The 23,343-nt window shown below is 61.9% G+C and overlaps 1 protein-coding gene across 1 annotated transcript in view; it reads left to right on the top strand.

Annotated features, from left to right (window-relative positions):
- The window catches only part of MAP2K7 (mitogen-activated protein kinase kinase 7), a 49,456-nt gene that overhangs the window by 8,592 nt on the left and 17,521 nt on the right, over positions 1-23,343 (top strand). Inside the window, exons 2-6 of the mRNA XM_068999428.1 lie at positions 3,823-3,870; positions 9,407-9,542; positions 12,390-12,456; positions 14,763-14,876; positions 17,961-18,080. Coding sequence (XP_068855529.1) covers positions 3,823-3,870; positions 9,407-9,542; positions 12,390-12,456; positions 14,763-14,876; positions 17,961-18,080 — 485 coding nt within the window. The remainder of the gene's footprint in view (positions 1-3,822; positions 3,871-9,406; positions 9,543-12,389; positions 12,457-14,762; positions 14,877-17,960; positions 18,081-23,343) is intronic.

Here is a 23,343-nt window from a genome sequence, read left to right as displayed (position 1 = left end):
GAGTTCTGCCCCTGCCCAGTTTGAGTTCTGCCCCTCCCAGTTGAGTTCTGCCCCTCCCAGTTTGAGTCCCATCCCCTCCCAGTTTGAGTCCATCCCCTCCCAGTTTGAGTCCATCCCTCCCAGTTTGAGTTCTGCCCTTCCCAGTTTGAGTTCTGCCCCTCCCAGTTTGAGTCCATCCCCTCCCAGTTTGAGTCCATCCCCTCCCAGTTTGAGTTCTGCCCTTCCCAGTTTGAGTCCATCCCCTCCCAGTTTGAGTTCTGCCCTTCCCAGTTTGAGTCCATCCCCTCCCAGTTTGAGTTCTGCCCTTCCCAGTTTGAGTTCTGCCCCTCCCAGTTTGAGTCCATCCCCTCCCAGTTTGAGTCCATCCCCTCCCAGTTTGAGTCCATCCCCTCCCAGTTTGAGTTCTGCCCTTCCAGTTTGAGTCCATCCCCTCCCAGTTTGAGTCCATCCCCTCCCAGTTTGAGTCCATCCCCTCCCAGTTTGTGTCCAGCCCCCTCCCAGTTTGAGTCCATCCCCTCCCAGTTTGAGTTCTGCCCTTCCCAGTTTGAGTCCATCCCCTCCCAGTTTGTGTCCAGCCCCTCCCAGTTTTGAGTTCTGCCCCTCCCAGTTTGGGTTCTGCCCCTCCCAGTTTGAGTTCTGCCCTCCCAGTTTGAGTCCATCCCCTCCCAGTTTGAGTTCTGCCCCTCCCAGTTTGAGTTCTGCCCCTCCCAGTTTGAGTCCATCCCCTCCCAGTTTGAGTCCAGCCCCTCCCAGTTTGAGTCCATCCCTCCCAGTTTGAGTCCATCCCCTCCCAGTTTGAGTCTATCCCCTCCCAGTTTGAGTCCATCCCTCCCAGTTTGAGTCCATCCCCTCCCAGTTTTGAGTTCTGCCCCTCCCAGTTTGAGTTCTGCCCCTCCCAGTTTGAGTCCATCCCCTCCCAGTTTGAGTTCTGCCCCTCCCAGTTTGAGTTCTGCCCTTCCCAGTTTGAGTTCTGCCCCCTCCCAGTTTGAGTCCATCCCCTCCCAGTTTGAGTCCATCCCCTCCCAGTTTGAGTCCATCCCCTCCCAGTTTGAGTTCTGCCCTTCCCAGTTTGAGTCCATCCCCTCCCAGTTTGAGTTCTGCCCTCCCAGTCTGAGTTCTGCCCTTCCCAGTTTGAGTCCATCCCCTCCCAGTCTGAGTTCTGCCCCTCCCAGTTTGAGGTCCATCCCTCCCAGTTTGGGTTCTGCCCCTCCCAGTTTGGGTTCTGCCCCTCCCAGTTTGAGTCCATCCCTCCCAGTTTGAGTCCATCCCCTCCCAGTTTGAGTCCATCCCCTCCCAGTTTGAGTCCATCCCCTCCCAGTTTGAGTCCATCCCCCTCCCAGTTTGAGTTTCTGCCCTCCCCAGTTTGAGTCCATCCCCTCCCAGTTTGAGTCCATCCCCTCCCAGTTTGAGTCCATCCCCTCCCAGTTTGAGTCCATCCCCTCCCAGTTTGTGTCCAGCCCCTCCCAGTTTGAGTTCTGCCCTTCCCAGTTTGAGTCCATCCCCTCCCAGTTTGAGTCCCTCCCCCTCCCAGTTTGAGTCCATCCCTCCCAGTTTGAGTTCTGCCCCTCCCCAGTTTGAGTCCCTCCCCTCCCAGTTTGAGTCCATCCCTCCCAGTTTGAGTCCATCCCTCCCAGTTTGAGTTCTGCCCCTCCCAGTTTGAGTCCATCCCCTCCCAGTTTGAGTCCAGCCCCTCCCAGTTTGAGTCCATCCCCTCCCAGTTTGATTAATTAATTAATTTAATTTCTCCCCGATTTAAATTGATTTTCTCCCAATTTAAATTCATTTTTCCCAATTAAATTCATTTTTCCCAATTTAAATTCATTTTTTCTCAATTTAAATCGATTTTTTCCCCAATTTAAATTAATTTCCCCCAAATTTAAATTAATTTCTCCCCAATTTAAATTGAATTTTCCTCAATTTAAATTCAATTTCTCCCAATTTAAATTCAATTTTTCCCCAATTTAAATTCAATTTTTCTCCAATTTCAATTAATTTCTCCCAATTTAAATTAATTTTTTCCTAATTTAAATCGATTTTCCCCCAAATTTTAAATTCAATTTCCCTTAATTTAAATTCAATTTCTCCCAAATTTAAATTCAATTTTTCCCAATTTCAATTCATTTCCCCCAAATTTTAAACCGATCTCCCCAAATTTAAATTAATTCTTCCAAATTTAAATTCAATTTTCCCCCAAATTTAAATTCAATTTTTCCCAAATTTCAATTCATTTCTCCCAAATTTAAATTCATTTTTCCCAAATTTGAATTAATTTTTTCCCAATTTAATTCAATTTTCTCCCAATTTAAATTCAATTTTTCCCCAATTTCAATTAATTTCTCTCAATTTAAATTAATTTTCCCCAAATTAAATTAATTTTCCCCAAATTTTAATTCATTTTTTCTCAATTTAAATCGATTTTTTCCCCAAATTTAAATTCAATTTTTCCTAATTTAAATTAATTTTTTCCCCAATTTCAATTCATTTCCCCCAAATTTAAATTGATTTTCCCCAAATTTGAATTAATTTTCCCAATTTAACTTCATTTTTCTCAATTTAAGTTCAGTTTCCCTAAATTTCAATTAATTTCTCTCAAATTAAATTAATTTTCCCCAAATTTTAATTAATTTTTTCTCAATTTAAATCGATTTTCCCCCAAATTTAAATTCAATTTCTCCCCAATTTCAATTCATTTTCCCCAAATTTCCATTAATTTCTCCCCAATTTAAATTAATTTTCCCAAATTAAATTCATTTTCCCCCAAATTTAAATAAATTCCCCCAAATTTAAATTCAATTTTTTCCCAAATTTCAATTCATTTCTCCCAAATTTAAATTCATTTTTCCCAAATTTGAATTAATTTTTTCCCAATTTAATTCAATTTTCTCCCAATTTAAATTAATTTTCCCCAATTTCAATTCATTTCCCCCAAATTTAAATTGATTTTCCCCAAATTTGAATTAATTTTCCCAATTTAACTTCATTTTTCTCAATTTAAGTTCAATTTTCCCTAAATTTCAATTAATTTCTCTCAAATTAAAATTAATTTTCCCCAAATAAAATTAATTTTCCCCAAATTTTAATTAATTTTTTCTCAATTTAAATCGATTTTCCCCCAAATTTAAATTCAATTTCTCCCCAATTTCAATTCATTTTCCCAAATTTCCATTAATTTCTCCCAATTTAAATTAATTTTCCCCAAATTAAATTCATTTTCCCCCAAATTTAAATAAATTCCCCCAAATTTTAAATTCAATTTTTCCCAAATTTCAATTAATTTCTCCCGAATTTAAATTCATTTTTCCCAAATTTGAATTAATTTTTTCTCAATTTAAATCAATTTTTCCCCCAAATTTAAATTCAATTTTCCCCCAAATTTCAATTAATTTCTCCCAATTTAAATTAATTTTCCCCAATTTAAATTAATTTTCCCCAAATTTAAATTAATTCCCCCAAATTTAAATTCAATTTTTCCCCAATTTCGATTCATTTCCCCCAAATTTAATTTTCCCCCCCCAAATTTGAATTGAATTTTCCTTAATTTTACTTCATTTCCTCCCAATTTCAATCGATTTTTGCCCAAATTTCCCCTCAATTCCCCCCAATTCCCGCCCCCTCCCCCCCCGCCCCTCCCCCCTCTGCCCCTCCCCCTCCGCCCCTCCCCCCCCAATTTCCCCAAATTCACCGATTTTTTTTTTCTCTTTATTTCCCTTTTTCCCCCCAATTTTTTTTTATTTTCTCCGCCCCTCCCCCACCCCCGCCCCTCCCCCTCCCCCCCGCGCCCCTCCCCCTCCCCCCCACCCCGCCCCTCCCCCACCCCCTCAGTCATCGTCATCACCCTCAGCCCCGCCCCCGCTCCGTCCCAGCGAGCAGGTACCGCCCCTCCCCCACCCCCGCCCCTCCCCCACCCCTGCCCCTCCCCCACCCCATGGAACCGCCCCTCCCCCACCCCCGCCCCTCCCCCACCGCCCCGTTCAACCGCCCCTCCCCCCCATTTAACCGCCCCTCCCCCACCGCCCCTCCCCCACCCTCCATGGAACAGCCCCTCCCCCACCCATGCCCCTCCCCCACCGCCCCTCCCCCACCCGCCCCCTCCCCCACCCCATGGAACCGCCCCTCCCCCATTGAACCGCCCCTCCCCCACCCCGCATTGAACCGCCCCTCCCCCACCCCCCGGAACCGCCCCTTCTCCGCCCCTGCCCCTCCCCCCACCGCCCCTCCCCCACCCCATGGAACCGCCCCTCCCCCATCCCGCAATGAACCGCCCCTCCCCCACCCTCCATGAAACCGCCCCTCCCCCCACCCCCGTTCAACCGCCCCTCCCCCCCCACCCCGCCCCACCCCCACCCTCCATGGCACCGCCCCTCCCCCACCCCCCCAGAACCGCCCCTCCCCCACCCCATTCAACTGCCCCTCCCCCACCACCCCTCCCCCACACCCCGCCCCTCCCCCATGGAACAGCCCCTCCCCCACCCTGCATTGAACCGCCCCTCCCCCACCCCACCACCCCCCCACAACCCCTCCCCAGCGCCCCACCCCCACCCCTCCCCCACCTCTGCCCAATCCCCCACCCCCCATTGAACCGCCCCTCCCCCACCCTTGCCCCACCCCAACCCCCACCCCCCCTCCCCCACTGCTCCTGCCCCTCCTCCCCTCCCCCTCCCCTAAAGACCCCTCTCCCCTCCCCCCAATGACCCCTCCCCCCAATGACTCCTCCCCCCTTCCCCCGAATAACCCCTCCCCCTCCGTGTGTGACCCCTCCCCCTCCCCGATTGCCCCTCCCCCCCCCGGAATGTCCCCGTGCCCCTCCCCCCCCCCGAATGTCCCCTCCCCCCCCGAATGTCCCCCATTGCCCCTCCCCCCCCCACAATGTCCCCTCCCCCCCCGGAATGCCCCCGTGCCCCTCCCCCCGCCATTGCCCCTCCCCCCCCGAGAATGTCCCCTCCCCTGCCGAATGTCCCCTCCCCCCACCCGGAATGTCACCTTTGCCCCTCCCCCCCCCGGAATGTCCTCGTGCCCCTCCCCCCCCCGATTGCCCCTCCCCCCCCGGAATGTCCCCAATTGCCCCTCCCCCCCCGAATGTCCCCCATTGCCCCTCCCCCCCCAGAATCTCCCCTCCCCCGCCGAATGTCCCCTCCCCCCCCCCGGAATGTCCTCGTGCCCCTCCCCCCCCCGATTGCCCCTCCCCCACCGAATGTCCCCCATTGCCCCTCCCCCCCCGATTGCCCCTCCCCCCCCCGAATTTCCCCGTGCCCCTCCCCCCCCGAATGCCCCCTCCCCCCCTCCCCCCCCCGAATGTCCCCCATTGCCCCTCCTCCCCCAGAATCTCCCCTCCCCCCCCGAATGTCCCCTCCCCCCCCCGGAATGTCCCCATTGCCCCCTCCCCCCCCCGGAATGTCCCCCATTGCCCCTCCCCCCCCCGGAATGTCCCCCATTGCCCCTCCCCCCCCGGAATGTCCCCTCCCCCCCCTCGAATGTCCCCTCCCCCCCCCCCCCGATTGTCCCCTCCCCCCCCGGAATGTCCCCCATTGCCCCTCCCCCCCCGGAATGTCCCCCATTGCCCCTCCCCCCCCGGAATGCCCCCGTGCCCCTCCCCCCCCACCCGATTGCCCCTCCCCCCCCCCGGCTGTGGCATGGAGTGCGCCCCCCAGCGGCCCCGTGGCGCATGCGGCCGCTCGGGAACGGGAATGGGGCAAAACCGGGGGAAAAACGGGAAAAAGGAGGGGGGAGGGGAGGGGTGGGGGATGGGGAGAGGAGGGGGGGAGGGGGAAAATGGGGCAGAAATTTGGGGAGAAAGAGGGAAAATGGGGCAGAAATGGGGAAATGGGGGGGAAATGGGGGGAAATTGGGGGAAATGGGGCAGGAAGGGGGGAAAATGGGGCAGAAATGTGGAAAAATTGGGCAAGAAATTTGGGGAGAAAGAGGGAAAATGGGGCAGGAAGGGGGAAAATTAAGGGAAATGGGGCAGAAATTGGGGGCAGGAATAGGGAAATGGGGGGGAAATTGGGTAAAAATGGGGAAAATGGGGCAGAAATTGGGGGGAATGGGGGAAAAACGGGGCAGGAAGGGGGAAAAATGGGCAGAAATTGGGCAGAAATGGGTAAAAATTGAGGGAAAATGGGGGGGAGAAAGAGGGAAAATGGGGCAGGAATGGGGGGAAATGGGGCAGGAAGGGGGAAATTGGGCAGGAATGGGGTAAAAATGGGGAAAATGGGGGGAAATGGGGCAGAAATGGGGAAAATTGGGGCAAGAAAGGGGGAAAATGGGGCAGGAATGGGGTAAAAATGGGGAAAATGGGGGAAATGGGGCAGAAATGGGGAAAATTGGGGGCAAGAAAGGGGGAAATTGGGGCAGGAATGGGGGCAGAAATGGGGAAGAAATTGGGGGGAATGGGGAAAAATGGGGGGAGAAAGAGGGAAAATGGGGCAGGAACGGGGGAAATGGGGGGAAAATGAGGGAAAATGGGGCAGAAATGGGGTGAAAATGGGGGGAAATGGGGCAGAAATGGGGCAGGATGGGGGGGAGAAAGAGGGAAAATGGGGCAGGAATGGGGAAAATTGGGCAAGAGTGGGAGAAAAAGGGATGGGAAGAGGAAAAAAAGGGGCAGGAATGGGGAAATTGAGGGGAAATGGGGCAGAAATGGGGGGAAATGGGGCAGAAATGGGAAATGGGGCAGGAAGGGGGAAAATTGGGGCAGGAAGGAGGGAAAATGGGGCAGAAATGGGGTGAAAATGGGGGGAAATGGGGCAGGATGGGGGGGAGAAAGAGGGAAAATGGGGGCAGAAACCGGGAAAACGGGGCAGGAAGGGGAGAAATGGGGGAAAAATGAGGGAAAATGGGGCAGAAATGGGGCAGAAATTGAGGGAAATTGGGGCAGGAATGGGGGAAATGGGGGAAAAAATGAGGGAAAATGGGGCAGAAATGGGGAAAATTGGGCAGAAATGGGGGAAATTGGGCAGGAATGGGGGAAATTGGGCAGGAAGGGGAAAAATTGGGGCAGGAATGGGGGGAAATTGAGGGAAAATGGGGCAGAAATGGGTGGAAATTGGGGCAGGAAGGGGAAAATGGGGCAAGGAAAAGGAAAATGGGGCAGGAATGGGGGAAATCGGGGCAAGAGTGGGAGAAAAAGGGATGGGAAGAGGAAAAAATGGGGCAGGAATGGGGAAATTGAGGGGAAATGGGGCAGAAATGGGGGGGAAATGGAGCAGGAAGGGGGAAAAATGGGGAAAAATGGGGTGGAAATGGGGCAGGAATGGGGAGAATGGGGCAGAAGTTGGGGGAAATTGAGGGAAAATGGGGCAGAAATGGGGTAAAAATGGGGAAAATGGGGCAGAAATGGGTAAAAATGGGGGAAAATGGGGGGAAATGGGGGGAAATTGGGCAGAAATGGGGAAAAATGGGGGGAGAAAGAGGGAAAATGGGGGGAAATGGGGCAGAAACGGGAGAACGGGGCAGGAAGGGGAGAAATGGGGGAAAAATGAGGGAAAATGGGGTAGAAATGGCGGGGGAAATGGGGCAGGAAGGGGGAAAATGGGGCAAGAAAAAGGAAAATGGGGCAGGAATGGGGGGAAATTGGCGCAGAAATTGGGGAGAATGGGGCAGAAATTGAGGGAAATTGGGGCAGGAATGGGGAAGTGGGGCAAGAGTGGGGGAAAAAAGGGGCAGGAATGGGGGAAATGGGGCAGAAATGGGGGGAAACTTGAGGGAAAATGGGGCAGAAATGGGGGGAAATTGAGGGGAAAATGGGGCAGAAATGGGGGGAAATGGGGCAGGAAGGGGAAAATGGGGCAGAAATTGGGGAGAATGGGGCAGAAATGGGGTAAAAATGGGGGAAACGGGGCAGAAATGGGGGAGGATGGGGGAAAACGGGGCAGGAAGGAGGAAAATTGAGGGAAAATGGGGCAGGAATGGGGAAAATGGGGAAAATGGAGCAGGGAGGGGAAAAATGGGGCAAAAAACCATAAAAAGAGGAGAGGAAGGGGCAAAACTGGGGGAAATCGGGGCTGGAACGGGGCCAGACTGGTCCAAACTGGGACGGGGGCCCCGGGACAAGGGGGAGGATTTTTGGGGAGGGCTCGTGGGGGTTCTCTGTGCCCCTCCCCCCCCCCCCATTTTTGGGGTCCCCCATGGGTCCTTTTTGTCCGATCTCCGTTTTTGGGGCTCCCCCCTTCATTTTGGGATTCCTGCTGGCTCTGCCCCCCCCTTTTTGGGGTGCTGATGTTCGTCCCCCCTCATTTTTGGGGTTCTCTCCCCGTTTTTGGGGTGCTGATCTTGTCCCCCCCCATTTTTGGGGTGCTGACTCTCCCCCTTCCCCTCCATTTTGGGGTCCCTCCGGGGTTTCTCTCTCTCTTCTCCCCCCCCCCCACACCAATTTTGGGGTCCCCATTTGTGTTTCCCCATTTTTGGGGTTTTATCCCCGTTTTTGGGGTGCTGATGTTGATCGCCCCCATTTTTGGGGTTTTGTCCCGGTTTTTGGGGTGCTGATGTTCATCCCCTCATTTTTGGGGTTCTCTCCCCTCATTTTTGGGGTGCTCTCCCCCATTTTTGGGGGCGCTGACTCCCCCTTCCCCTCCATTTTGGGGTTCCTGACGCCCCTCTCCCCACTTTTGGGGCCCCTCAGGGGTTTCTCTCTCTTCCCCCCCACCCCCAACACCAATTTTTGGGGTCCCCGTTTGTGTTTCCCCATTTTTGGGGTTTTATCCCCGTTTTTGGGGTGCTGATGTTCATCCCCCCATTTTTGGGGTTCTGTCCCCGATTTTGGGGTGCTGATCTTGTCCCTCCCATTTTTGGGGCGCTGACTCCCCCTTCCCCTCCATTTTGGGGTTCCTGACGCCCCTCTCCCCAGTTTTGGGGTCCCTCCGGGGTTTCTCTCTCTCTTCCCCCACCCCCCACACCAATTTTGGGGTCCCCATTTGTGTTTCCCCATTTTTGGGGTTTTATCCCCGTTTTTGGGGTGCTGATGTTCATCCCCTCATTTTTGGGGTTCTCTCCCCGTTTTTGGGGTGCTGATCTTGTCCCCCCCATTTTTGGGGTGCTGACTCCCCCTTCCCCTCCATTTTGGGGTCCCTCCGGGGTTTCTCTCTCTCTTCTCCCCCCCCCCCCCCACCAATTTTGGGGTCCCCATTTGTGTTTCCCCATTTTTGGGGTTTTGTCCCGGTTTTTGGGGTGCTGATGTTGATCCCCTCATTTTTGGGGTTTTCTCTCCATTTTTGGGGTGCTGACTCCCCCTTCCCCTCCATTTTGGGGTTCCTGACGCCCCTCTCCCCACTTTTGGGGTCCCTCCGGGGTTTCTCTCTCTTCTTCCCCCCCCCCAACACCAATTTTGGGGTCCCCGTTCGTGTCTCCCCAAATTTTGGGGTTCTCTCCCCGATTTTGGGGTCCCTGACGCTTCTCTCCCCCCCTCCCCCAGCTCTGCAGCTGCCCCTGGTGAGCGAGGGGGGCCGGGGGGGGCCCCCCGAGAGCCCCCAGCCCGCGCCCCCCCCCCGGCCCCGGCAGATGCTGGGGCTGCCCCCGCCCCCCTTCCTGGTGCCGCGCAGCCTCGAGAGGTGAGGCCCCGCCCCCGAGCCCTGATTGGCCCGCGGGGAGACCCCCCCCGCCTGCTGATTGGCTGGAGGGGACGGGGGGGAGGGTAGGGTGGGGTGGGGTGGGGTGGAGGGGGGTTCTGGGTTCTGATTGGCTGGAGGGTGGGGGGGATCCTGTGTTCTGATTGGGTGGAGGGGGGTGCTGTGCTCTGATTGGGTGGAGGAGTGTCCTGTGTTTTGATTGGGTGGAGGGTTGGGGGGGATCCTGTGTTCTGATTGGGTGGTGGGGGGTCCTGTGTTCTGATTGGCTGGGGGGTTGGGGGTGGGATCCTCTGTTCTGATTGGGTGGAGGGGGGTGCTGTGCTCTGATTGGGTGAAGGGGGGTTCTGGGTTCTGATTGGTTGGAGGGTGGGGGGGGGCCCTGTGTTCTGATTGGGTGGAGGAGGGTCCTGTGTTCTGATTGGCTGGTGGGGGGTTCTGTGTTCTGATTGGGTGAAGGGGGGTCCTGTGTTCCGATTGGTTGAAGGGTTTGGGGGGATTCTGTGTTCTGATTGGGTGGAGGGGGGGTCCTGTGTTTTGATTGGGTGGAGGGTTGGGGGGGATCTGTGTTCTGATTGGTTGTTGAGGGTCCTGTGTTCTGATTGGCTGGAGGGGGGTCCTGTGTTCTGATTGGCTGGGGGGTTGGGGGCGGGATCCTCTGTTCTGATTGGGTGGAGGGGGGTGCTGTGCTCTGATTGGCTGGAGGGTGGGGGGGGATCCTGTGTTCTGATTGGCTGGAGGGTTGGGGGGATTCTGTGTTCTGATTGGTTGTTGGGCGTCCTGTGTTCTGATTGGGTGGAGGGGGGTCCTGTGTTCTGATTGGCTGCAGGGGGGTCCTGTGTTCTGATTGGCTGGAGGGTTGGGGGGGGGGGATCCTGTGTTCTGATTGGGTAGAGGGGGGTCCTGTGTTCTGATTGGCTGGAGAGTTGAGGAGATTCTGTGTTCTGATTGGCCGGAGATTTTGTCCGGCTCCTGTGCTCTCATTGGCTGGAGGTTTGGCGGGGGGATCCTGTGTTCTGATTGGGTGGAGGGGGGTCCTGTGTTCTGATTGGCTGGAGTGTTGGGGAGAGCCTGTGTTCTGATTGGCTGGGGGGATCCTGTGCTCTGATTGGCTGGAGTGTTGGGGGGATCCTGTGTTCTGATTGGCTGAAATTTTGGGGGGATCCTGTGTTCTGATTGGCTGGAGAGGTGGAGAGATCCTGTGCTCTGATTCGGCAGAGGGCTGGGGAGATCCTTTTCTCTGATTGGCCGGAGATTTTGGGGTGTATCCTGTGCTCTGATTGGCCATAGGGCAGGGATGATGCTGTGCTCTGATTGGCCAGTGGTCCGTGAAGACCCTGTGCTCTGATTGGACAGAGGTCCAGGGCAATCCTGTGCTCTGATTGGCCAGAGGTTAGGGAGATTCCTGGGCTCTGATTGGCCAGAGGTCAGGGAGGTTCCTGGGCTCTGATTGGCCTCAGGCCTGCAGGGATCGAGTGTTCTGATTGGCCAGAAATCCAGGAGAATCGCGGGCCCTGATTGGCCAGGGGTCTGGGGGGGATCCCGTGCTCTGATTGGCCAGCGGAGGGCCACGCGTCCTGATTGGCCAGAGGTCAGGGAGGCTCCTGTGCTCTGATTGGGTGGGGCTCCAGGGCAATACCGTGAGCTGATTGGTCGGATGGGCGGGAGTCGGCAGCTGCTGATTGGCCGGCGGTTCAGGGAGATCCTGTGCTCTGATTGGCCAGGGATCCGAGGGGATCGCGAGCTCTGATTGGCCGGGCAGGAGGCGCTGCCCCGCCATTGGTCGGGTGTTCGGGAGCCCGTGGGTGCTGATTGGCCGCTGCTCTGAGGGCTCGCCGGCCCTGATTGGCAGAGCTCCGGGGAGCGCTGTGTTCTCATTGGCCAGAGCTGCAGAGCGATCCCCAGCTCTGATTGGCTGCGCCCCGGCCTGCAGCTGCTGATTGGTCGATGGCTCAGCGGATCCCAGCTGCTGATTGGCCGAGCGGGCAGGAGAGCTGTGCGCTCATTGGCCAGCAGTGCGAGGGCCCCTGGGTGCTGATTGGCCGGGCAGGGCCTGCTGGGTGCTGATTGGTCGGCTGACCTGGAGCCCTGGGTGCTGATTGGCCGGGCAGGACTCCCTGTGCTTGGATTGGCCAGAGCTGCGGTTCCCTGGCTGCTGATTGGCCGGGCTCCCTCCGTGCTGATTGGCTGGGATCTCCCCATGCCCTGAGCTGATTGGCCAGGATCTCCCCATGCCTTGAGCTGATTGGCCGGGCTCTCCCCATGCCCTGAGCTGATTGGCTGGGATCTCCCAATTCCCTGAGCTGATTGGCTGAGCTCTCCCAATTCCCTGAGCTGATTGGCTGAGCTCTCCCAATTCCCTGAGCTGATTGGCCGGGCTCTCCCCATGCCCTGAGCTGATTGGCTGAGCTCTCCCCATGCCCTGAGCTGATTGGCTGGGGTCTCCCAATTCTCTGAGCTGATTGGCCAGGACCTCCCAATGCCCTGAGCTGATTGGCTGGGATCTCCCAATGGTCTGAGCTGATTGGCCAGGCTCTCCCCATGCCTTGAGCTGATTGGCCGGGCTCTCCCAATTCCCTGAGCTGATTGGCCGGGCTCTCCCCATGCCCTGAGCTGATTGGCTGAGCTCTCCCAATGCCCTGAGCTGATTGGCTGGGCTCTCCCAATGCCCTGAGCTGATTGGTCAGGCTCTCCCAACACCCTGAGCTGATTGGCCGGGCTCTCCCCATGCCCTGAGCTGATTGGCTGAGGCCTCCCAATGCACTGAGCTGATTGGTCGGGCTCTCCCCGTGCCCTGCGCTGATTGGCTGAGCTCTCCCGTTGCCTTCCCAGCATCGAGATCGACCAGAAGCTGCAGGAGATCATGAAACAGACGGGGTACCTGACCGTGGGGGGGCAGGTGAGCGACGGGGGGCACGGGGGGGCACGGGGGGGGTACAGGGGGGGCACAGGGGGTACCTGACCGTGGGGGCACAGGTGAGCGATGGGGGGGCACAGGGGGCACATGGGGGGGGTACCTGACCATGGGGGGGCACAGGTGAGCGATGGGGGGGGCACAGGTGAGCGATGGGGGGCACAGGGGGCACATGGGGCACAGGGGGGGTACCTGACCGTGGGGGGGCACAGGTGAGCGATGGGGGGCACAGGGGGTGTGGGGGGGTACCTGACCGTGGGGGGGCACAGGTGAGTGGCAGGGGGGGCACGGGGGGGGTACTTGACTGTGGGGGGCAGGTGAGCGATGGGGGGGGGCACATGGGGCACAGGGGGGGTACCTGACCATGGGGGGGGCACAGGTGAGCGACAGGGGGCACGGGGGGTGTGGGGGGGCATGGAGGGGGGTACCTGACCGTGGGGGGGCACAGGTGAGTGACGGGGGGCACAGGGGGGGCACAGGGGGGGTACCTGACCGTGGGGGGGCACAGGTGAGCGATGGGGGGCACAGGGGGCACATGGGGGGGGTACCTGACCGTGGGGGGGCACAGGTGAGTGGCAGGGGGGGCACAGGGGGGGTACTTGACTGTGGGGGGCAGGTGAGCGATGGGGGGGGGCACATGGGGCACAGGGGGGGTACCTGACCATGGGGGGGGCACAGGTGAGCGACAGGGGGCACGGGGGGTGTGGGGGGGCATGGAGGGGGGTACCTGACCGTGGGGGGGCACAGGTGAGTGACGGGGGGCACAGGGGGGGCACAGGGGGGGTACCTGACCGTGGGGGGGCACAGGTGAGCGATGGGGGGCACAGGGGGCACATGGGGGGGGTACCTGACCGTGGGGGGGCACAGGTGAGTGGCAGGGGGGGCACAGGGGGGGTACTTGACTGTGGGGGGCAGGTGAGCGATGGGGGGCACGGGGGGGCACAGGTGAGTGATGGGGGGGCACAGGGGACACATGGGGGGGTACCTGACCGTGGGGGGGGCACAGGTGAGCGATGGGGGGGGCACGGGGGGTGTGGGGGGGGTGACAGGGGGTACCTGGCCATGGGGGGTGCCCAGGCCTGAGGGCACAGGTGGGTGAGGGGTCCCGGGGGGGGCACAGGGGGGGTACCTGATGGGGGGGGACAGGTGAGCGGGGGTGGGGGCGCCTGGCTGTGGAGGGACACGGGGAGGGCACAGGTGACCATGGGGGGGGTGGGGGAGGGGTTACCCGGGGGGTTACCTGGCCGTGGGGGCACAGGGGAGCCTGGGGGGGGTCCCAGGGGTGCCCCAGGGGTGCTGCAGGTGAGCCCGGGGTTGCCCCAGGTGAGCTCAGGGATGCCCCAGGTGAGCCTGTGGGTGCCCCAGATGGGCCCAGGGGTGTCTCAGGTGTCCCAGGTGAGCTCAGGGGTGCCCCAGGTGATCCCTGGGTTGTCCTGGGGGTGCCCCAGGTGAGCTCGGGGGTGTCCCAGGGGTGCCCCAGGTGAGCTCGGGGGTGTCCCAGGGTGTCCCAGGTGAGCTCAGGAGTGTCCCAGATGTGCCCAGGGGTGTCTCAGGGGTGCCCCAGGTGAGCTTGGGGGGGCCCGAGGTGAGCCCAGGTGAGCCCAGGGGTGTGTCAGGGGTGCCCCAGCTGAGCTCAGGGGTGCCCCAGGTGGTCCCAGGGGTGTCCCAGGTGATCCCAGGGGTGCCCCAGGAGAGCTCAGGGGTGCCCCAGGTGAGCCCAGAGGTGTCCCAGGGTGTCCCAGATGATCCCAAGGGTGTCTCAGGAGAGCTCAGGAGTGTCCCAGGGGTTCCCCAGGTGATCTCAGGGGTGTCCCAGGGGTGCCCCAGGTGATCTCAGGGGTTCCCCAGGTGGTCCCGGGGGTGCCCCAGGTGATCTCAGGGGTGTCCCAGGTGATCTTGGGGGTGTCCCAGGGGTGCCCCAGGTGATCTCAGGGGTTCCCCAGGTGGTCCCAGGGGTGCCCCAGGTGATCCCGGGGGTTCCCCAGGTGGTCCCAGGGGTGCCCCAGGTGGTCCCGGGGGTTCCCCAGGTGATCTCAGGGGTGCCCCAGGTGATCTTGGGGGTGCCCCAGGTGGTCCCAGGGGTGCCCCAGGTGATCCCGGGGGTTCCCCAGGTGAGCTCAGGAGTGTCCCAGGGGTGCCCCAGGTGGTCCCAGGGGTGCCCCAGGTGATCCCGGGGGTTCCCCAGGTGAGCTCAGGAGTGTCCCAGGGGTGCCCCAGGTGGTCCCGGGGGTTCCCCCGGTGGTCCCTGACTCCCAGGTGGTCCCTGACCCCCCCCCCCGGTGCCCCCCCAGCGGTACCAGGCGGAGATCAACGACCTGGAGAACCTGGGCGAGATCGGCAGCGGCACCTGCGGGCAGGTGTGGAAGATGCGCTTCCGCAAGACCGGCCACGTCATCGCCGTCAAGGTGGGGCCGTCACCCCCCTGTGACCCCCCCGTCACCCCCCCGTCACCCCCTGTGACCCCTCATGACCCTGTCACCCCCCCATGACCCTGTGACCCCCATGACCCCCCCGTGACCCCCGTGATCCCCCATGACCCTGTGACCCCTTTATGACCCCCCTGTGACCCCTCATGACCCTGTGACCCCCCATGACCTCCTCATGACCCTGTGACCCCATGACCCCCCTGTGACCCCCCGTGACCCTCCCATGACCCTGTGACCCCTTTATGACCCCCCTGTGACCCCCCCATGACCCTGTAACCCCCCCCGACCCTGTGACCCCTTTATGACCCCCCGTGACCCCCCATGACCCCCCCATGACCCTGTGACCCCCCATGAGCCCCCCCGTGTCCCCGCTCATGACCTCCTCATGACCCTGTGACCCCCCGTGACCCTCCCATGACCCTGTGACCCCCATGACCCCCCATTACCCTGTGACCCCCCATGAGCCCCCCCGTGTCCCCACTCATGACCCCCCATGACCCTGTGACCCCCTGTGACCCCCTGTGACCCTCCCATGACCCTGTGACCCCCCATGACTGTGTGACCCCCCCGTGACCCCCCATGACCCTGTGACCCCTTTGTGACCCCCCATGACCCCCTGTGACCCCTTGTGACCCCCCCATGACCCTGTGACCCCTCCATGACCTCTCTATGACCCCCCATGACCCTGTGACCTCCCCATGATCCCCCCATGACTGTGGGACCCCCCCATGACCCCCCCTCCATGACCCCCTGACCCCTCCATGACCCCGTGACCCCCCATCATCCCCCTGTGTCTGCGCTCATGACCCCATCATGACCCTGTGACCCCTCATGACCCCCCCATGACCCCTGTGACCTTTCCATGACCCCCCCATCACCCCATGCCCCCTTTGTGACCCCCTATGCTCCCTCTATGACCCCCCCATGACCCCCCCATGATTGTCTGAACCCCCCATGACCCCATGCCCCCTCTGTGACCCCCCAATGACCCCATGCCCCTTTTGTGACCCCCTGTGGCCCCTCATGACTCCCCCATGACCCCGTGACCCCCTCATGACCCCCCCAATGACCCTGTGACCCCTCATGACCCCCCTCCATGACCCCGTGACCCCTCCATGACCCTGTGACCCCCTCATGACCCCTCCATGACCCTGTGACCTCTCCATGACCTCTCTATGACCCCCCATGAGCCCGTGACCCCTCCATGACCCCCCCATGACTGTGTGACCCCCCATGACCCCATGCCCCCTCTGTGACCCCCCATGACCCCATGACCCCTCTGTGACCCCCCCATGACCCTGTGACCCCTCATGACCCCCCTCCATGACCCCCTGACCCCTCCATGACCCTGTGACCCCCCCATGACCCCTCTATGACCCCCCATGACCCTGTGACCCCTCATGACCGCCCCATGACCCTGTGACCTCTCCATGACCTCTCTATGACCCCCCATAACCCTCCCATGACTGTGTGACCCCCCCACGACCCCATGCCCCCCCATGGCCCCCCCAATGACCCTGTGACCCCCCCATGGTCCCCCTCATGAACCCCCATGACCTTGTGACCCCTTATGATCCCCCTCCATGACTCCCTGACCCCTCATGACCCTGTGACCCCCCCATGACCCCCAATGACCCTGTGACCCCTCACGACCCCCTCATGACCCCCCCTTGACCCTGTGACCCCCTCATGACCCCCCTCCATGACCCCATGACCCCCCATGACCCCTCCATGACCCCCTGACCCCTCCATGACCCCTCCACGACCCCTCCATGACCCCCTGACCCCTCCACAACCTCCTGACCCCTCCACAACCCCCTGACCCCTCCACGACCCCTCCATGACCCCATGACCCCTCCATGACCCCTCCACGACCCCCTGACCTCTCCATGACCCCGTGACCCCTCCATGACCCTGTGACCCCTCCATGACCTCTATATGACCCCCTCATGACCCCTCATGACCCCCCCTTGACCCTGTGACCCCCCCGACCCCTCCATGATCCCATGACCCCTTTATGACCCTGTGACCCCCTCATGACCCCGTGACCCCCCGATGACCCTGTGATCCCCCATGACCCCTCCACGACCCCCTGACCCCTCCACGACCCCTCCACAACCCCTCCATGACCCCTCCATGACCCCTCCATGACCCCCTGACCCCTCCACGACCCCTCCATGACCCCTCCACGACCCCCCCATGACCCCCCCTTGACCCTGTGACCCCCCGATGACCCTGTGCCCCCTTATGACCCGCCTCCATGACCCCACGACCCCTCCACGACCCCTTGACCCCTCCATGACCCCCTGACCCCTCCACAAATCCTGACCCCTCCATGACCCTGTGACCCCCCATGACCCCTCCATGACCCCTCCATGACCCCATGACCCCTCCATGACCCCTCCATGACCCCTCCACGACCCCTCCACGACCCCCTGACCCCTCCATAACCCCATGACCCCTCCATGACCCCTCCGTGACCCCCTGACCCCTCCACGACCCCTCCATGACCCCCTGACCCCTCCACAAATCCTGACCCCTCCACAACCCCCTGACCCCTCCACGACCCCTCCACGACCCCCCTGACCCCTCCACAACCCTGTGACCCCCCCATGACCCCCCATGACCGCCCCATGACCCCTCCACAACCCCCTGACCCCTCCATGACCCCCTGACCCCTCCATGACTCTGTGACCCCCCCATGACCCCGCATGACCCCTCCACAACCTCCTGACCCCTCTGTGACCCCCTGACCCCTCCACAACCCCCTGACCCCTCCACAACCCCTTGACCCCTCCATGACCTCTCCACGACCCCATGACCCGTCTATGACCCCTCCACGACCCCTCCACGACCCCCTGACCCCTCCACGACCCCTCCATGACCCCTCTATGACCCCTCCACAACCCCCTGACCCCTCTATGACCCCTCCACAACCCCCTGACCCCTCCACGACCCCTCCACGACCCCGTGACCCCTCCACGACCCCTTGACCCCCCCCCGACCTCTCCACGACCCCCTCATGACCCTCCCCCTTTCCCCTCCCCCTCCCCCCCCTCGCAGCAAATGCGGCGCTCGGGGAACCGCGAGGAGAACAAGCGGATCCTGATGGACCTGGACGTGGTGCTGAAGAGCCACGACTGCCCCTACATCGTGCAGTGCTTCGGCACCTTCATCACCAACGTGAGCCTGGGGGCACCTGGGGGGCACCTGGGGGGGTCTGGGGGTGTCTGGGGGGCACCTGGGGGTACCTGGGGGGCACCTGGGGGCACCTGGACGTGGTGCTGAAGAGCCACGACTGCCCCTACATCGTGCAGTGCTTCGGCACCTTCATCACCAACGTGAGCCTGGGGGCACCTGGGGGGCACCTGGGGGGCACCTGGGGGTGTCTGGGGGTGTCTGGGGGCACCTGGGGGTGTCTGGGGGCACCTGGGGGTACCTGGGGGTGTCTGGGGGTGTCTGGGGGGCACCTGGGGGGCACCTGGGGGGTACCTGGACGTGGTGCTGAAGAGCCACGACTGCCCCGACATCGTGCGGTGCTTCGGCACCTTCATCACCAACGTGAGCCTGGGGGCACCTGGGGGGCACCTGGGGGGCACCTGGGGGGGTCTGGGGGTGTCTGGGGGCACCTGGGGGCACCTGGGGGGCACCTGGGGGCACCTGGGGGTGTCTGGGGGTGTCTGGGGGCACCTGGGGGCACCTGGGGGGCACCTGGGGGGGTCTGGGGGGCACCTGGGGGCACCTGGGGGGCACCTGGGGGCACCTGGGGGCACCTGGGGGTACCTGGACGTGGTGCTGAAGAGCCACGACTGCCCCTACATCGTGCAGTGCTTCGGCACCTTCATCACCAACGTGAGCCTGGGGGCACCTGGGGGGCACCTGGGGGTGTCTGGGGGTGTCTGGGGGCACCTGGGGGGCACCTGGGGGGCACCTGGGGGGCACCTGGGGGTGTCTGGGGGGCACCTGGGGGGCACCTGGGGGCACCTGGACGTGGTGCTGAAGAGCCACGACTGCCCCGACATCGTGCAGTGCTTCGGCACCTTCATCACCAACGTGAGCCGGGGGGCACCTGGGGGGCACCTGGGGGGCACCTGGGGGGGTCTGGGGGCACCTGGGGGCACCTGGGGGGGTCTGGGGGCACCTGGGGGTGTCTGGGGGTGTCTGGGGGGCACCTGGGGGGCACCTGGGGGCACCTGGACGTGGTGCTGAAGAGCCACGACTGCCCCGACATCGTGCAGTGCTTCGGCACCTTCATCACCAACGTGAGCCTGGGGGCACCTGGGGGGCACCTGGGGGGGTCTGGGGGTGTCTGGGGGTGTCTGGGGGCACCTGGGGGGTACCTGGGGGGGTCTGGGGGGCACCTGGGGGCACCTGGGGGGCACCTGGACGTGGTGCTGAAGAGCCACGACTGCCCCGACATCGTGCAGTGCTTCGGCACCTTCATCACCAACGTGAGCCTGGGGGCACCTGGGGGCACCTGGGGGCACCTGGGGGGCACCTGGGGGCACCTGGGGGGCACCTGGGGGCACCTGGGGGCACCTGGGGGGGTCTGGGGGTGTCTGGGGGGCACCTGGGGGGCACCTGGGGGGCACCTGGGGGCACCTGGACGTGGTGCTGAAGAGCCACGACTGCCCCGACATCGTGCAGTGCTTCGGCACCTTCATCACCAACGTGAGCCTGGGGGCACCTGGGGGCACCTGGGGGGGTCTGGGGGTGTCTGGGGGCACCTGGGGGGCACCTGGGGGGGTCTGGGGGGCACCTGGGGGGCACCTGGGGGGGTCTGGGGGCACCTGGGGGGGTCTGGGGGGCACCTGGGGGTGTCTGGGGGCACCTGGACGTGGTGCTGAAGAGCCACGACTGCCCCGACATCGTGCGGTGCTTCGGCACCTTCATCACCAACGTGAGCCGGGGGGCACCTGGGGGCACCTGGGGGTGTCTGGGGGTGTCTGGGGGGCACCTGGGGGCACCTGGGGGGCACCTGGACGTGGTGCTGAAGAGCCACGACTGCCCCGACATCGTGCAGTGCTTCGGCACCTTCATCACCAACGTGAGCCTGGGGGCACCTGGGGGGGTCTGGGGGGCACCTGGGGGGGTCTGGGGGTGTCTGGGGGCACCTGGGGGGCACCTGGGGGTGTCTGGGGGTGTCTGGGGGCACCTGGGGGCACCTGGGGGGCACCTGGATGTGGTGCTGAAGAGCCACGACTGCCCCTACATCGTGCAGTGCTTCGGCACCTTCATCACCAACGTGAGCCTGGGGGCACCTGGGGGCACCTGGGGGGCACCTGGGGGGGTCTGGGGGTGTCTGGGGGCACCTGGGGGGCACCTGGGGGTGTCTGGGGGTGTCTGGGGGGCACCTGGGGGCACCTGGGGGTGTCTGGGGGGCACCTGGGGGTGTCTGGGGGCACCTGGACGTGGTGCTGAAGAGCCACGACTGCCCCGACATCGTGCAGTGCTTCGGCACCTTCATCACCAACGTGAGCCTGGGGGCACCTGGGGGCACCTGGGGGTGTCTGGGGGTGTCTGGGGGGCACCTGGGGGGCACCTGGGGGTGTCTGGGGGTGTCTGGGGGCACCTGGGGGTGTCTGGGGGTGTCTGGGGGGCACCTGGGGGCACCTGGGGGGCACCTGGACGTGGTGCTGAAGAGCCACGACTGCCCCGACATCGTGCAGTGCTTCGGCACCTTCATCACCAACGTGAGCCTGGGGGCACCTGGGGGGCACCTGGGGGGGTCTGGGGGTGTCTGGGGGGCACCTGGGGGGGTCTGGGGGCACCTGGGGGTGTCTGGGGGTGTCTGGGGGTGTCTGGGGGGCACCTGGGGGGCACCTGGGGGCACCTGGGGGTACCTGGGGGTGTCTGGGGGCACCTGGGGGGCACCTGGGGGTGTCTGGGGGGCACCTGGGGGGGTCTGGGGGCACCTGGGGGTAGCTGGGGGGGTCTGGGGGTGTCTGGGGGTACCTGGGGAGCTGCTCCCAGTCCCTCCCAGTGCTCTCCCAGTGCCTCCCAGTGCCCTCCCAGTGCTCCCAGAGCCTCTCCCAGTGCTCCCAGTGCTCTCCCAGTGCCCTCCCAGTGCTCCCAGTGCTCTCCCAGTGCCCTCCCAGTGCTCCCAGTGCTCTCCCAGTGCCTTCCCAGTGCCCTCCCAGTGCTCCCAGTGCCTCCCAGTGCTCTCCCAGTGCTCCCAGTGCCCTCCCAGTGCTCCCAGAGCCTCTCCCAGTGCTCCCAGTGCTGTCCCAGTGCTCCCAGTTCCCTCCCAGTTCCCTCCCAGTGCCCTCCCAGTGCTCTCCCAGTGCTCTCCCAGTGCTCTCCCAGTGCTCCCAGTGCTCTCCCAGTGCTCTCCCAGTGCTCTCTCAGTGCCCTCCCAGTGCTCTCCCAGTGCTCCCAGTGCCCTCCCAGTGCTCTCTCAGTGCCCTCCCAGTGCTCCCAGTGCTCTCCCAGTGCTCTCCCAGTGCTCCCAGTGCTCCCAGTTCCCTCCCAGTGCTCTCCCAGTGCTCTCCCAGTGCTCCCAGTGCTCCCAGTTCCCTCCCAGTGCCCTCCCAGTGCTCTCCCAGTGCCCTCCCAGTGCTCCCAGTGCTCTCTCAGTGCTCTCTCAGTGCCCTCCCAGTGCTCTCCCAGTGCTCTCCCAGTGCCCTCCCAGTGCTCCCAGTGCCTCCCAGAGCCTCTCCCAGTGCTCCCAGTGCCCCCAGTGCTCTCCCAGTGCTCCCAGTGCCCTCCCAGTGCTCCCAGAGCCTCTCCCAGTGCTCCCAGTGCTCTCCCAGTGCTCCCAGTTCCCTCCCAGTGCCCTCCCAGTGCTCTCCCAGTGCTCCCAGTTCCCTCCCAGTGCCCTCCCAGTGCTCTCCCAGTGCTCTCCCAGTGCCTCCCAGTGCCCTCCCAGTGCTCCCAGTGCCCTCCCAGTGCCCTCCCAGTGCCCTCCCAGTGCTCCCCAGTGCCCCCAGTGCCCTCCTAGTGCCCCCAGTGCCCCCAGTGCCCTCCCAGTGCTCCCAGAGCCGCTCCCAGTGCTGTCCCAGTGCTCCCAGTTCCCTCCCAGTGCCCTCCCAGTGCTCTCCCAGTGCTCTCCCAGTGCCCTCCCAGTGCTCCCAGTGCCTCCCAGTGCTCTCCCAGTGCTCCCAGTGCCCTCCCAGTGCTCCCAGAGCCTCTCCCAGTGCTCCCAGTGCTGTCCCAGTGCTCCCAGTTCCCTCCCAGTTCCCTCCCAGTGCCCTCCCAGTGCTCTCCCAGTGCTCTTCCAGTGCTCTCCCAGTGCTCCCAGTCCCTCCCAGTGCCCCCCCAGTCCCTCCCAGTGCTCCCAGTTCCCCCAGTATCCCCGTGCCCGCAGACGGACGTGTTCATCGCCATGGAGCTCCCAGTGCCCCCAGTCCCTCCCAGTGCCCCCAGTACCCCCAATGCCCCCCCAGTGCCTGTTCCAGTATCCCCAGTCCCTCCCAGTGCTCCCAGTCCCTCCCAGTTCCCTCACAGTCCCTCACAGTCCCTCACAGTCCCTCCCAGTCCCTCCCAGTTCCCCCCCAGTCCCTCCCAGTGCTCCCAGTTCCCCCAGTATCCCCGTGCCCGCAGACGGACGTGTTCATCGCCATGGAGCTCCCAGTGCCCTCCCAGTGCCCCCAGTGCCTGTTCCAGTATCCCCAGTCCCTCCCAGTCCCTCCCAGTGCTCCCAGTTCCCCCAGTATCCCCGTGCCCGCAGATGGACGTGTTCATCGCCATGGAGCTCCCAGTGCCCTCCCAGTGCCCTCCCAGTGCCCCCAGTCCCTCCCAGTGCCTCCAGTGTCCCTTCCAGTACCCCCAATGCCCCCCCAGTGCCTGTTCCAGTATCCCCAGTCCCTCCCAGTCCCTCCCAGTGCTCCCAGTTCCCCCAGTATCCCCGTCCCCGCAGACGGACGTGTTCATCGCCATGGAGCTCCCAGTGCCCTCCCCGTGCCCCCAGTGCTCCCAGTCCTTCCCAGTCCCTCCCAGTTCCCTCCCAGTCCCTCCCAGTGCTCCCAGTTCCCCCAGTATCCCCGTGCCCGCAGACGGACGTGTTCATCGCCATGGAGCTCCCAGTGCCCCCAGTCCCTCCCAGTGCCCCCAGTGCCTGTTCCAGTATCCCCAGTCCCTCCCAGTGCTCCCAGTTCCCCCAGTATCCCCGTGCCCGCAGACGGACGTGTTCATCGCCATGGAGCTCCCAGTGCCCCCAGTCCCTCCCAGTCCCTCCCAGTGCCCCCAGTGCCCCCAGTCCCTCCCAGTCCCTCCCAGTGCCCCCAGTCCCTCCCAGTCCCTCCCAGTGCCCCCAGTGCCTCCAGTGTCCCTTCCAGTACCCCCAATGCCCCCCCCAGTGCCTGTTCCAGTATCCCCAGTCCCTCCCAGTGCTCCCAGTTCCCCCAGTATCCCCGTGCCCGCAGACGGACGTGTTCATCGCCGTGGAGCTCCCAGTGCCCCCAGTCCCTCCCAGTGCCCTCCCAGTGCCTCCAGTGTCCCTTCCAGT

This window comes from Aphelocoma coerulescens, unplaced genomic scaffold (genome assembly GCF_041296385.1).
Source record: "Aphelocoma coerulescens isolate FSJ_1873_10779 unplaced genomic scaffold, UR_Acoe_1.0 HiC_scaffold_385, whole genome shotgun sequence".
NCBI classification, from domain to species: domain Eukaryota; kingdom Metazoa; phylum Chordata; class Aves; order Passeriformes; family Corvidae; genus Aphelocoma; species Aphelocoma coerulescens.
The sequence above is the reverse complement of the archived record's forward strand: the minus strand, read 5'-3'. Positions and strand labels throughout refer to the sequence as shown.